Below are 13,853 nucleotides of genomic sequence, written 5' to 3' on the forward strand. Positions count from 1 at the left end.
ATCATGTACATTGCTTACCTAGGGAAGAGATGGCAGCAGGATGTACTATGGGAAGACGGCAAGCCAGCAGAGGCAGTGTGATGCTCTGGGCAATGTTCTATTGGGAAACCTTGGGTCCCGGAATTCATGTAGATGTTATTTTGACACATACCAGCTACATAAAGATTGTTGCAGACCGCATACACCTCTTCGTGGTAATGGTATTCCTTGATGGCAGTGGCCTCTTTCAGCATGGTAATGTGCCCTGTTACACTACAAGAATTGTTCAAGAATGGCTTAAGGAACAAGTCAAGGAGTTCAAAGTGTTGTTTTGGCCTCCAAATTCCTTTGATTTCAATCCAATCAAACATCTATGGGATGTGCTGGAAAAAGAAACCTGATCCATGGAGGCCCCAAATCAGAAGTTACAGAACTTAAAAGATCTGCTGCTAATGATTTGGTGTCAGATACCACAGGACACCTTCAGAGGTCTTATGGAGTCCATGCCTCGATGGGTCAGAGCTGTTTTGGTGGCACAAGGGGGACCTGCACAGTATTATTCAGGTGGTTTTAATGTTGTGGATGATTGGTGTATAGAGATGATGTAGAATGAGGACATTGCCTCAGTACTGTGTATGAGCACTTTCTAATCAGTGTCACAAATTGTATACACATATTCACATATTGGTGTAGCCGGCAGACTTTGCACTGAAATTGGGACAGTGTTGGATGTGACAGTAACATTCTAGAAAAAAAAGTCTTCTCTACAAGCTTTTGAAAGTTTTTAAAAAGGGGAGCCATAGACAGTGAAAGAGAAAAGGCATCGAGTGTTTAAGGAGAGATGATGTGCTGGATAGGAGTTGATAAGGAGTCAGCCATACATCTACAGGTGTGTGTGACACGTTGAGGTACTGTCATAACAAATTTAAGGGGACAAGACAAGGTAAGCCATGACCTGTCCCAGTGTCAAACAGCAAGTTTGATGTTTTAAAGCTTTAGCCCATAGTCCTAACAGTGAGAAAGTTTGTTTATCTGAATTAGGATTAAGCATGTGCCACATTTAATCAAACAACAAATACCGCTGTGCACTTAAGGGCTGAACTGCTGATACAGTGGCCCATCTCTGTCAGTGTCACCGTTACTGTCGTCCTGGTGCTTATCAATCACACCACATGCAAACAAAACAATTTCCCTATTAAACATTTTATGTGCTATTCAGCATTATTTCCTGTTTGCCGAGGTTAGAGATTGGTTGGTTCAGGTTTTTACTTGTAGATTCAAATTCTTCAACACCCCTACAATATGTCAATAACAATTAACAAGCATCCAGCCAAAATTCTGCATCAAGGACAGAGAACTATAATGCTTTGTGAAAGCCAAAAGAAGAAGTTTTGTTTCCTGAATTGAGCTCAGTGCAGACATCAACGTGGTTCTGCATAAAGTAAATATTTAGAAGTATTGTTGCTTGTGTGACTACATCAACATCACTGTTAGTGTCAGACGGAAGTCACTCAGCAGGCGATTTCAAATTCTTGACTAAACTTGTGTCCAGCCATGAGGTAGGAGCAGGGCTTTGAGTGACCTGTGTACGCAGCTACCTTTGAAGAGGGGCACTGAGCTTGTACTAATCTACGAGAGAGATAAGTCCCTAATGCACTTCTTACACTAGGCTGAGGAGGTGGTCTGGCAAGTAGCAAAGAGTAAGAGCCTGATGTGCAATCATCAGCCAAAACAGATGGCTTAGCTTTTTTTTTTTAAAGGAATTTGCTGACACCCTTGCATCCCAATTAGCACATTATGATGTTGCCCATTGCAGTTCCCTATTGGGAGATTTTATAATACACATATTAAATATTCCTCTGTGTTTTAAATGAATTATTACTACTGTTTTTCTAAGATAAAATGTTGACAAAATGTTAAGTGACAAGCTCTTCCTCTTTCTAAGACAGAGAACTAAATGGTTTTAGTAAAAATGGCTCATCATTTCCTGCTGTCTCGGGTCTCCTTGTGCCAAAATTCTGTGCTTGTTTCAAGTGAGAAATGAGACATGAACTTCATAATTTTTGCATGAATGGAAAAATTTATTTATATGTTCTGCAGGGTAGGGTCTGGGTATTGGAAGATTATTTTGGATATTTCTACTTACCATCTTGCGAATTGCTGCATTGGAATGATTAGCTGCCGTGGCAATGAGTTCCAGAGACTCTGTGGTAATTAAAAATATGAAGCATTAATATTGCTCAGCCAGACAAAAGACCCCAAGCTCTACCATCCCATCTAGCCTAAAGTGAAGCAGGAATACTTGAACAAAAGCTTTTTTTGTGGTTTGGAAGCATTTTATGTCTACCCCGCGTACCCCCATATACCTGTAATCTTAAGAGACGGGAAGAACTTCTGATGTTGACCATCCTCTTGTCTCAATGCTTTGCTGCACATCTTTTTTGTAAGTTGCTCCTACTCTCAGGAGTAGTCTCCCTAGCTCTGCTACTACTAAAACTATGGCTGAAAAATCCATCTCTTCTTTGTAGTCTTCCAGGACTGTTCTTCCAATAAAAATCATCCTTCATCTTGTTTTAATTAAAACACCTTTCCACAACAGGGTTGTCAATTTCAGATGACCAGCAAAATTTTCCAGGCTCTCCATGCATCTCCCAAAACTGCACTCTCATTTCAGTTTGATATTTTATTCTATGAATATCTGTTCTGTAAGGCTTGTCGTGATGCTGCCAGATATGTTGCCATTAAAACTGACTGACTAATTATACTGTGAAGCAGCAATTCAATAAAGACTATTTCACATTACAAAATATTTCCAACGATTTTCATTCGAAGCCTTCATTTATATAATCTTACCAAGTCAAAGTCAGTCAACAGTGCGCTCCCTTGACGATGATCGTGTATTATGACATGGCCAGCAACTCACTCCAACTAGGCTGCGACTGGCTTCAGTAAAATCACACAGGCCTGATTCTGTCTTTTAACTAAGGCATGCTCTTTGTTTATGAGGGCTGACAACAACTGAATACTAAACCAGAAATATTATTCATATAATGCACTGACAAGGAACAAGGAATGCGTTTATTTTGGACCTAACATATAGAAGAGAAACTCATCTGTTTGTCAGAATGCAAACAAGAAAAGATGGGCAGAGATTTCGGCTGAACTATTCGTACCTATTAACCCTTTGTACAATGCTGGCTTCCTCAGACAGAATGTTATTGGCTGTCACAAAAAGAACTAAGCACAACTACACTGGGAGGTTGTCACTGAGTCATTTAAATTGACATGGTCTGGCAATGACATCAGCAACTACAGTTGGCAAGTCAGATGTACTCTACCACTAGATGTCAGGTGATGTGACTTAAGCAGACCAGGAGACAAATTAATAATAACTTACAGCGCTGATTAGCTCAGTTTTGTGTACCAGACCTCCACACCACCATGGATGCTTGCTGAAGAAGTGGGGCTATGCTTAAAGGATATCTGACCAAGTATTGTCACAGATAAATGTCTTTGCCTAAATCTTCTTACTTTCTGCATCCTTCCTGTCTGCCGCGTCCTCTGGCAGCTTCTTCAGGTAGTCCTTGAGGAGTAGCTCATAGCGAGGAATGCGCTGCACTGGCTCCAGCATATGATGCTGCAAGGTCAAGTTACCACACACGTCCTGTTTCTGTTGGAGAGGAAAGAAACAAATTACACAGCCTGTCTAGAGATCCAGTTTCCAGCCACCAGGACTGCTGTTGATGCTGTGCTTTCGGTTGGTTGTTCTACTCAGCACCTGAAATATTGTCAATTGTGGAAATCTGTTCCAAATACACTCTTGCTGTCACATCTGCTGGCCACTATCTTAACAGGTTCAAAGGCAAATACATATGTAGCCCTGGACACTCTGCCTCTGAATTACATGCACACCCCTGATGCGCTATAATTTGTGTGTCCACTTTAGCATTGTCTGCACATATGAGGATACAAATCTGTTTCTTTATGTGTACAAATTCTTTATACTCACATTTTGCGAATTTCCCATCGGGATTAATAAAGTATCTATCTATCTATCTATCTATCTATCTATCTATCTATCTATCTATCTATCTATCTATCTATCTATCTATCTATCTATCTATCTATCTATCTATCTATCTATCTATCTATCTATCTTGCCTGAGAACATGAGCACTACACAAAAATAAACTGAATTGATTATTACTGATCAAGCACTCAATTATGTGGTAAAAGCAGTTGTATTTAATACAGTGAACACAGACAATTATTACACTACTCAAGGTTTATTCAATTCTAACTGACAGTAACTGAAAAAACAGTGACTTACTCGGCTTATCATTGCAGAGCATTAGGCACTATTATTTATTTTGCATAATGCTTTAATCCTATAAAAATCTAAACAATGTCTATCAATAACCTAAGGAAGCTGACAATTAAACCAAAACAAAATATACAGTACAAAAAAAAATAAGACAGAGGAAGAGCACCAATCCTCTTCATACAAAACACACAATCAGATGCAAAAGCAAGCTTTGTCAAAGCATCAGCAGTGCAAGACAGTGCAGAGCAGTGGGTAGCTCAACACCCGAGAAGAACCAATTCGTTAATTCAACTTACATGCCCTCTGAGAGATCAAGAGTAGTGACGTCCAGTGTGGGCGCATTACAATTCAGTGACTTCCTGTCCTCTGTATTCATTTTGGTGTTTTTTTCTGTGCCCAGACAATCTCTCTCCATGTTCCCCACTGCAAGTGTGATTTTGAGTCGATCCTTCCCATATTGAACACTGTCATAAGACTGGGGACCCAATAGGAAGAGGACTGAGCGAGTGATAACGTATTTTCAAAGCTTGCGCCTTGCAGGGTTACATAACTTGCTTAAGGTCACAGTGAGTCAGGGACAGATTTGAAGTATAAACTTTGTGGTTTCCAGTCTAGTGCTTTAGCAATGGGCCATGCATGCAGTATCCTTTGTTTGTTTTTTTTTTTTTTGTCCTCCTGGCCATCGGACCTTACTTTATTCTTTGTTACTTAGTATCCCATCCATCCATTTTCCAATCCGCTGAATCCAAACACAGGGTCACGGGGGTCTGCTGGAGCCAATCCCAGCCAACACAGGGCACAAGGCAGGAACCAATCCCGGGCAGGGTGCCAACCCACCGCAGGACACACACAAACACACCCACACACCAAGCACACACTAGGGCCAATTTAGAATCGCCAATCCACCTAACCTGCATGTCTTTGGACTGTGGGAGGAAACCGGAGCGCCCGGAGGAAACCCACGCAGACACGGGGAGAACATGCAAACTCCACGCAGGGAGGACCCGGGAAGCGAACCCGGGTCCCCAGGTTTGTTACTTAGTATTGCCTAATCTTATTATTATATTTTTATTTTTTCTTTCTTTATCTTGTAAAGCACTTTGAGGTCCATATACTTTGTATGAAAACGTGCTATTGAAATAAATGTTGTTGTTCACAAATCAAGCATTAAAAGAAGAGATGTCTACAACTACAGTAATTCCAAGTATTTGATGAGGTTTATTTAACACTGATGTTTTAATTGCTGTTAGACATGTCTACTGCTCTTTCAATACAAATTACAATAATTGTCATAGTGACTGGGGTCTAACAGCTTCTGGTTCACTTGGCCCTGGAAAGACTGGCACAGTAGACTCAAAAACAGATTTTAAGTAGCTGCAACAGAACAGCAACACTTAATCATATGGACAGCCAACAAAATGATACATGCAGCAAGCGCATACAGCAGAATTACAGGTGCCAGAGGACCATCCCACATGGCGTCAGCTTTCACCACCTTTAACTGTGCTGACATACTGAGGCACATTCCTCCAGTGATGGTATTTTTTATTACAACACAATAAATCCCAGCTGTAATGAAAATAAAAAAGAAAACAAGACACAAGGACAAATATGGACAAAAATAAATGCAGAAGATACAACCCACTCCCCAGAACTACCTGGAAAAAGAGGGGCAAGCATCAGAAGACCTACGAGTTCTCTGTGCCTCCAACAGCTGTACTGTAAAAAGCAGAGTTTGCAGATCAAGATGTGATCAAGTCGTAAAAAAGCAAAGGAAAATAGCCAGCCATCCATTTTCTGAATTGTATTTATTCCAACATGAGGCAGTGGGGTTGGAGTATCAGACACAGAATGTCAGCCCACTAGGGGACTTGTTTATTCCAATTTATTCTGTGCCAAATACAGCGACAAATCACTCCAATCGGCACCCTTTTGTATCAGAGGAAAACAAGTTACCATAAATCATCTAGGAGTCTCTGGCCATTTAACCTTAGGATACATAAGTAACAAAGGCACATTCTGGAAGGGCATGGACCTTTTCTATACCTTACCTGATCTGTGCAGATGTAAGTGCTGTACAAGTAGCTAAGAGTCACAAGTTTACTGGTAAAAAAAATAAACATTAACTCCTTCATACCCCACTAAATATGACAGATAAACCAATGGAGCAGGCTCAAGTCACTTTCTTGTTTGTGGAAGCAACTTGAGATAATGCAAGTTTTGTCACATGGTGCATTTTCCTGAAATAAATATCCATTTCAAAAAAGGGTAGAACTTTGGGGACACTGTGACACAGAAATGAGGCTCATTTCATATTAAGAGGTGTAACGTGTCAAGAAGACATTCAACACACCATTATAATAACACCACCAGTCTGCTGTTTACACAAAAATCTGACCTTAACATCTACATATCACAGCAGAATTCAGGATTTACTATAGCAGATGAAACCTTTCTGATCATCAGTTGTCCACTTTTGTCAATCATGTGCCCACTGTAGCCTCATACCCCTACTCCTAGCTGGCAAGAGGTGTGGTCTCCTGGAATTCCAGCTCATCTGCTTTAAGGTCCAGTGTATAGTGCTTTTAGAGATCCATATTTCAAACACATGTTTTCTGAGGATTGGTGACATTTCTATTACCTTGCAGTAGCAGTTCTTTTCATATTTCTTTCATTAACAAAGTATTTTCACACACAGATCCGTCATCATTGGATTTTTTTTTGTTTTGTCACACTAACACTAGAGACTGTAGTGTTTGAATGCTCAGAAGGGGTTTTGGAGATGTTTGTTGTCAATAATCATACCACAGTCAAAGTCGCTTACATAAAACATTTTGCCCATATGCTATGCATATATTGAAGCTATGTCCACACTACTACATTTTCATTTAAAAATGGAGTTCTTTAACTAAAATGATCTCTGTCCACGCTAGGATTTTTATATTGTTTTCAAAAGAATTTCAATCCATACTGGACGTATTCTGGTATGCTGTTAAGCCCAATTTGCAGCCACCAACTGATTTTCTGAGTTGGCCCGAATTTCAGCTACAATGGCCATTGTTTCACATTCAGTATAAGACTGGTTGTGGTGCCCAGTTGCATCTTACAATTGGGCTCTTGGACGATCAGAAGAATTGTCATGTCAGAAACTTCATTCGGTTGGCCTGTAGTGTTAGAAGTCTCACGAGCCGATTTTCTGACATTAAACTTGCCTAAATTCATTATTGTAGTGACCACGGTGAGTGTGCCTTGCACACGTATAGTCTGAGCACCTGCATCATTTCATGTCAATCGGACTGAATGTGCTTGTGCTGTTTGAACACATATATGACTGGCAATTCTATTGTGCAGTATGACTAGACCTTTGACCACGATTTCTAAAAAAATTGCACAAAATGCAATTTAGATGCATACAGGTAAGCAACATGGCAAGTGCCATGGAATGCAATACTTTTATGTCTGCTATGCTGGAATATGTTTTTCTTTGGTGAAGGGTAACCAATCAAATAATAAGACAGTTAATGAGCAGGATCCAGTCAAAGCATAAACCAACCAGTTCCTGCAGTGCTCTGTAACTTTTGGTAATCTCTGAAGGAAACAATTCAAAACTGAGGAGTAACTGACAGTCTTACGCATAAGACAAGCATATCAGTATAGATCAGAAACCCATAGGCAACGAGAGATATCAAGACTCATGGATGTACCACCAGGCCTCCCCTCTTACTTTAATGTTTATGAAGTATTAAACCTCAAGTCAGCCATTTTGCTCAGATGAAGTTCTGACTTTAATATAAAATATATTGTATTAAACTAGTTCAAAAACTGTTTAACACTATAGTAGAATGTCACACTTCAGCTGTGTTACTAAGTCTCTTTGTATTATTTTTAGACATTTTAATAAAGGATGATGGTCACTTTTGGTTTTATAAAATATTTGCCCCTTAAATCATATACAGCTCAGTCACACCCAAACCATCCATACTCACCTGAATGCTGTGAACAACACTTTTGAACTGTGAAGACCGTTGTGTGTGAGTATTCACTAGGTCCATAGCTCTGTCAAAGTTTTTCACATATTCCCCATACATTTTGAGGAAAGGAGCCAGCTTTTGGAGAATGTCACCTATTCGCGGATTCTCATTCCTTAAAAAATTGAGAAAAGCATCGTTAAGAGGTGACATTGCACAGGCCAGTGTGTAAAATATCATCCACGTACAATAAGATCTCAAGTGCTTCCTTCCTCTTTACACTGCTGTATCTGTCACATCTCATAGCAGACTATAACATGCAGAAGATGGTATGGTGGTACAGGGCTTGCCATGCTGCCACACAATGCCTGTGTCTGGTTCCTCAGGACATGTGCTGTAAATGATCACCTTTGAATTGCTGTCATGTGAATTTGTTTTCTGGTAATAGACTGTAAACTGTTCAGTGGTCACCACAATTCATATAACTCAGATATACCTAATATGAGCTATAAACCTATACTGTACATATGCAATATTGTTATCAGTAACTTTGAATTTAGTGATCCTGGTTTCTTAACTTCCTTAGCATTACAGTTTTTCTTGAAAAAACATGTTAAAAGAGTTGCATTTTTTGGCTTGAAAAATTACATATTTATTAAATCTGATCTTTCTACTGTAAAATACTACAAGTACAAAGTCAGAAGTGTAGAAAGTATAATGATGATACAAATAATAATAATAATAATAATAATAATAATAATAATAATAAAAATAATCCTAATACCGTATATGTTGTTAAAATGTGTCATTTGTGTGGTATATCTTGAAGCACGGTAGAATACATAATCCAACGTCACAGTTGAGAAAATAGTAGTGTGATTCCTTACGGATTTTCTTTCCAGACTGATCAGCTTTTGAAAAGCACACTGCACATGTGTGATTAACACGCGTGTCACTTTCGATTTCACTGTTCATTTCAATTTCACTGCCTGAAGACACTCACTTTGTCATCACTGCTCGTATCACTGTCAAGAGCATACAACATCTGGGCTGCTGAAAAACGTTTCTTACAAGTCGCCATTATGAGGCTAGAAGAAGCTGTGTCTGCACAATTGCCTGGGTAACACTCGGGCCTGACGTTTATGCAAGACACGCCTATATCGTTTCTTGAACAACGCTTGGCACTAACACTGTTGCCGCTTTTACAGCCAGAGTAATCCTCAGGTTTAACACTTACGTGAGACATGTCTATATAGTTGCCCGAATGACACCCGAGACTAATGCCTTTAGCTCTGTTTTTACAAGCCAAGTGACACTCGGATCTAACGCTAAGGAGATTAATACATAATGTGCCATTCCAACTTCTAATAGGTAGCTAAGTAATCCTTACTCAAGCAAGAAAATAAATAAATAAATAAATGCTTCCTCACAATTGGTTAAAATAAGTGTATTGTGACAATCTTAACCATAACCTGTCTCCTCCCCAGTATTTATGACTTGAGAATACATTTGCCATCAACTGGGTTCCAGCTGCCATTGGACTTCTTCCACCACAAGTTGATGTGCCTTTTGTGTGAGATTTTTAATGCTGCCATACTGCATGCTTTCCCATTTACTTGATCCACAGAACTTTACGGATCCTTAGAACTCTTTGCTTTGGCAAGCACTTATCTCAATTTGATCACGCTCAGTCCTCCCCAATCCTTTATTGTTCCTCTAGACTCTGACCCTCTTCCTATCCTTCACTCTTTTCTAGTTACATCATACCTAATATGTATAACCATATAACTTGTGCATTTAAATGGCTTCTGATTAGGTTTAGTTTATTTTAAAACTCTTCTTTTAACATACAAAGTTATAAAATGTCTAAGCTTCTCAAAAAGTTGAAGAACAATTTCATTTTTATACTCGTGACTATAAACGGCAATCTCAAAATCTTAAGGTTTCTTATAAGTGCTGAGGTTAGTGAAACTATTGAAGGATGCACAACCTATAGCTATAGGACCCCACTGAAATAATCTACCTGCCATTTTTCACAGTTTAAATTAAGACTCAAGACAAGCACGGCATAATCTTATCGACGCTTACTTTGTAAGTTTCAAATACACACTCTCGGACCACACGCAGTATAGACCAAGGGCTTCATAATGTTATCGGGAGTCTGTAAGTAGTCCCCAGAGTCTACTCAATAGTTGACACTGGCTAAGGTTAAAAGTCCCTTGGACCACCAGCATGGTGAGCTTGGAGTTGGGTGTGGAGTACTAATCAAATGCTCACATGGTGGGAGGCAGAGTAGCTATACCAGAGAATAAAGGTGTGCAAGAGAGTGTCATAGGGAAGATGAGAATGGCTAAAAGATACTTGACTGGGTAAGCCACCCCAACAGCACACTTCTGAACTGCCTATATATGGCTAAACAGGCATCAGTTTGTTGTTTTTCCTCTTTTCTGTGTTTACTTTGTGTTCTTCTCCAACTGTACTTCCCTTGGTTATTTTCATTAAGGTCTTATTTTGATTACTGTGGCCACAGGTCACTGCATCCCAGGGTCACATGAGCTGCAGGTGCCCAGAAATATATGAAAAACAAAAAAGTTCAGTTTTTTAAAAGAAAGATTTCTGCTGGTACATTGGTTGATTGAGTCCTCTTTATCGTTCACTGCTAGTCACATAGTCATCCCTACCCATCAACCAGTGAATTGTAGATAGTGTAGACAGTGACGAGGGCGACTCTTGAACATCATTTACAGCATTCTTCTTTTAACATATAAAGTTATAAAAGTCTTAGCTTCTCTTAAAGTTGAAGAGAATTTTATTTTTTATCCTCCTGAGTGTAAATTACAACCTAAGTATCTTAAGGTTTCTTATAACTGCTGAAGGACAGCTGAATGCAGACTATTGGAACAGAAAGCACATGAATAAAAAAGCGGTTTGTCTTATAAGTGACAGTTCTTCAGCAATGGCCAGTGACAGCATTCTACTTGTAGTGATAGGGAAGCATACAAAGGTGATGATTTTGCATGAATGGGAAACTCTGTCACCACTTCTGAATATGCGAGGTGTAACAAAAGTACTGAGAAAACGTTTGAAGCTGCCATTCACTGACATCCTGGGTGCAAGGCAGATTGGTCATGTACAGATGATGCCTTACAGAATTTCAGTCTGTTAATAAGTGATGACTATGGTTAACAAATCACGTGAACTGAAAAGGTCGCTTAGCAATGAAGCGATGCAAACTGTACCTCGTATAGTTATACAGTTAGTAGCATTTGTATTGAACAAAATGTACAATTTATTGGTAGCTGGACAAAAGTGCCCTAGAGTATGCAAACTGGTGAAAAACTAAACCTGTCGATGTGTTTTTATTTTGTATTTTAAATTTATTTTTTTCTATTTTTATTTTCGTTTTAAATGTTTTTTACTTTAACAGTTGAAAATACCAGAAAAACTGTGAAAATTGCTAGGTGCCAGCTTAATGGTTTTTAATGTTTTCCTCCCTCTCTCCTTCTCGTTCTTTCACAATAGAAAGCAGAAGGATCAAACTATCTTTGTTTTAAATATCTGACATGACATTCTTTGTTCTGATGTCTACCAAGTAGAATTGTCAGCTTGGCATTGCATGCTCTGTCTCTCTCTGTCACTCATAATCTCAGATGCTGTTTCTGTAATTTTTAAGGCTATCCATACACCTTCTATATACTCTTGCATGAATATTCCTGTTAAGAGTGACCTGTGACTCATTTTCATTTTGCTGCTGAATAACTGTGGCAGTTTTATAAATGTATCAATGTTTAACGGTATTAGGGTAAATCCCTGCAATGCCTGGAAAGGGTCTGAATATCACGTTAAAATAGCAGATGTCATTTCTGCAGGCTGGAATCTTTTTATTGTTTTCTCAGTGTTTTGCTTATGGTATCTTAATATAATATCACCATACATTTCCACTTAAATTATTAGTATTTATGTGAAATAAACCTATATTTAAATAATATAGAATATATATGTCTATGTGTCTATTGCATAATTCTGTTTGGCATAGTATTTTGTTATTTTTTTACTTTGTGTAATTTTTAACTATATTTGTTGAAAATGTACCCAGTGCTCATGGCTTGCAAATATAAGTGTTCTTAATAAGAAAACACTGAACTGAATTTTGCTTATTATCCTGAGGGGCTCTTGTAAGTGATACCAATGACTGTGCCTGAGCTGGAAAATCAGGATGAAAAGGAAAGTGATGAAAGGCAAAATCAAAAGAGAGGTCCAAGCACAAAGTAAAGTCAAAACTAGGAATTCAAGCAATTAACAGTGTGGCAGAGGGCCGGGACGCCCCTGTGATGGAAGAATGGGGGAGGGCAGCTTTTCCCGGTCACTGCCTTCCCCAAAACGCTGAATGGCAGCTTCCCTGGGATCTGGTGGTGCCCTGGATTTCCGCGGGGCATCCTGGAACTTGGAGTTCAGTGTCGCAGCCCTGTTGGGTGCCGTGGGTGCCGCCAGGGGGAGCTGTAAAGGAACAGAAGGACTCGTGCCGTATCTATAGCCCAGAAGTACTCCCAGGTCACGAGGACGGGAATCCCAAAGTACTTCTGGGCTGAAGAAAAATGCAACTCTCCATCTGACCCGGAAGTGTTGACGAGTCACATGGACGGAAAGATAGAAGCACTTCTGGGTCACGGACTATATAAAGGACTGGTGGAGATCGAGCAAGACCGAGCCGGAGTTGGGAGAAGTGTGACAGAGCTTGCTGGGAGGTATAGTGGAGAAAAGTATTGTGGTTATTTCTTATTGTATTGCCTGTTTGCTGTGGCTGGGGTGCTTTGGAAGCACTACAGAGGAAAAAGAAGAATAAAAAAAAAGATCTTCTTGGTGCTTTTACCCTGTGTCAGCGTCTGTCTGTTGGGTCTAATGGGGCAGCAGCGTGTTACACAGTACCAAAAATCGCCACCATTACTGAGTATGAGTACTTTCTATAACCTTTAGCTCCTTATATTGCATTATAAGTGCAGAAAAGTTATTATACAGGTGGACATAAATCATTTTATATAAATTAATTACTTCACCTACCACTCAGCTGTGATTCGTGTCTTCAGTTCAGGAAGGAGGAATTGTTCATGGAACCGGTAGATTGAGGAGATGTTTGAAAAGATGCCATTGATGACATCTGTTTGAATTCCAGCTTCTGTTAATTTTGTGCAAAAGACCTGTAAAACAGGAAAATCAGGCGTGTAATGAGACAGCTGGCTCCTTCAGGCTGGAGCTGTGATTCTAGGCGACGAGCAGACTAGTCTAGCCCGTCTCTCATTATAGATTATTTGGCATTGTTTCCCTATTCAGGAACTTGAAGCTGTTTTCTTAGCCTAAAATTTGTTGGACAACTCTCCCAGAATGAAACTATTGGACTGGCAAATATATGGAGAACCACTGAAACCCACAGCGTGCCTCCACCCTACATAATATGAATTATAAGCCAAAAATGGACCATGAACAAGCATTATACTTCTCACCATGCACTGGAAGGGCCTGAGTGTCCCTCAGATGAAACTATACGTAGGGGTATGAAGTGATTTTGTCCCCTCTGACCCATGACT

The 13,853-nt window shown here is 39.6% G+C and overlaps 1 protein-coding gene across 2 annotated transcripts in view; it reads right to left on the reverse strand.

Moving 5' to 3' along the window:
- Positions 1-13,853, reverse strand: part of fgd (faciogenital dysplasia) — a 119,995-nt gene that overhangs the window by 21,617 nt on the left and 84,525 nt on the right. For both annotated transcript variants that reach the window (XM_051921431.1, XM_028825387.2), the window contains exons 6-9: positions 13,330-13,466; positions 8,290-8,446; positions 3,511-3,649; positions 2,126-2,184 (exon numbers count right to left, since the gene is read on the reverse strand). In XM_051921431.1, the coding sequence (XP_051777391.1) occupies positions 2,126-2,184; positions 3,511-3,649; positions 8,290-8,446; positions 13,330-13,466 (492 nt within the window). The remainder of the gene's footprint in view (positions 1-2,125; positions 2,185-3,510; positions 3,650-8,289; positions 8,447-13,329; positions 13,467-13,853) is intronic.

The sequence above is a fragment of the Erpetoichthys calabaricus genome, chromosome 18 (assembly GCF_900747795.2).
Source record: "Erpetoichthys calabaricus chromosome 18, fErpCal1.3, whole genome shotgun sequence".
Lineage (NCBI taxonomy): Eukaryota > Metazoa > Chordata > Cladistia > Polypteriformes > Polypteridae > Erpetoichthys > Erpetoichthys calabaricus.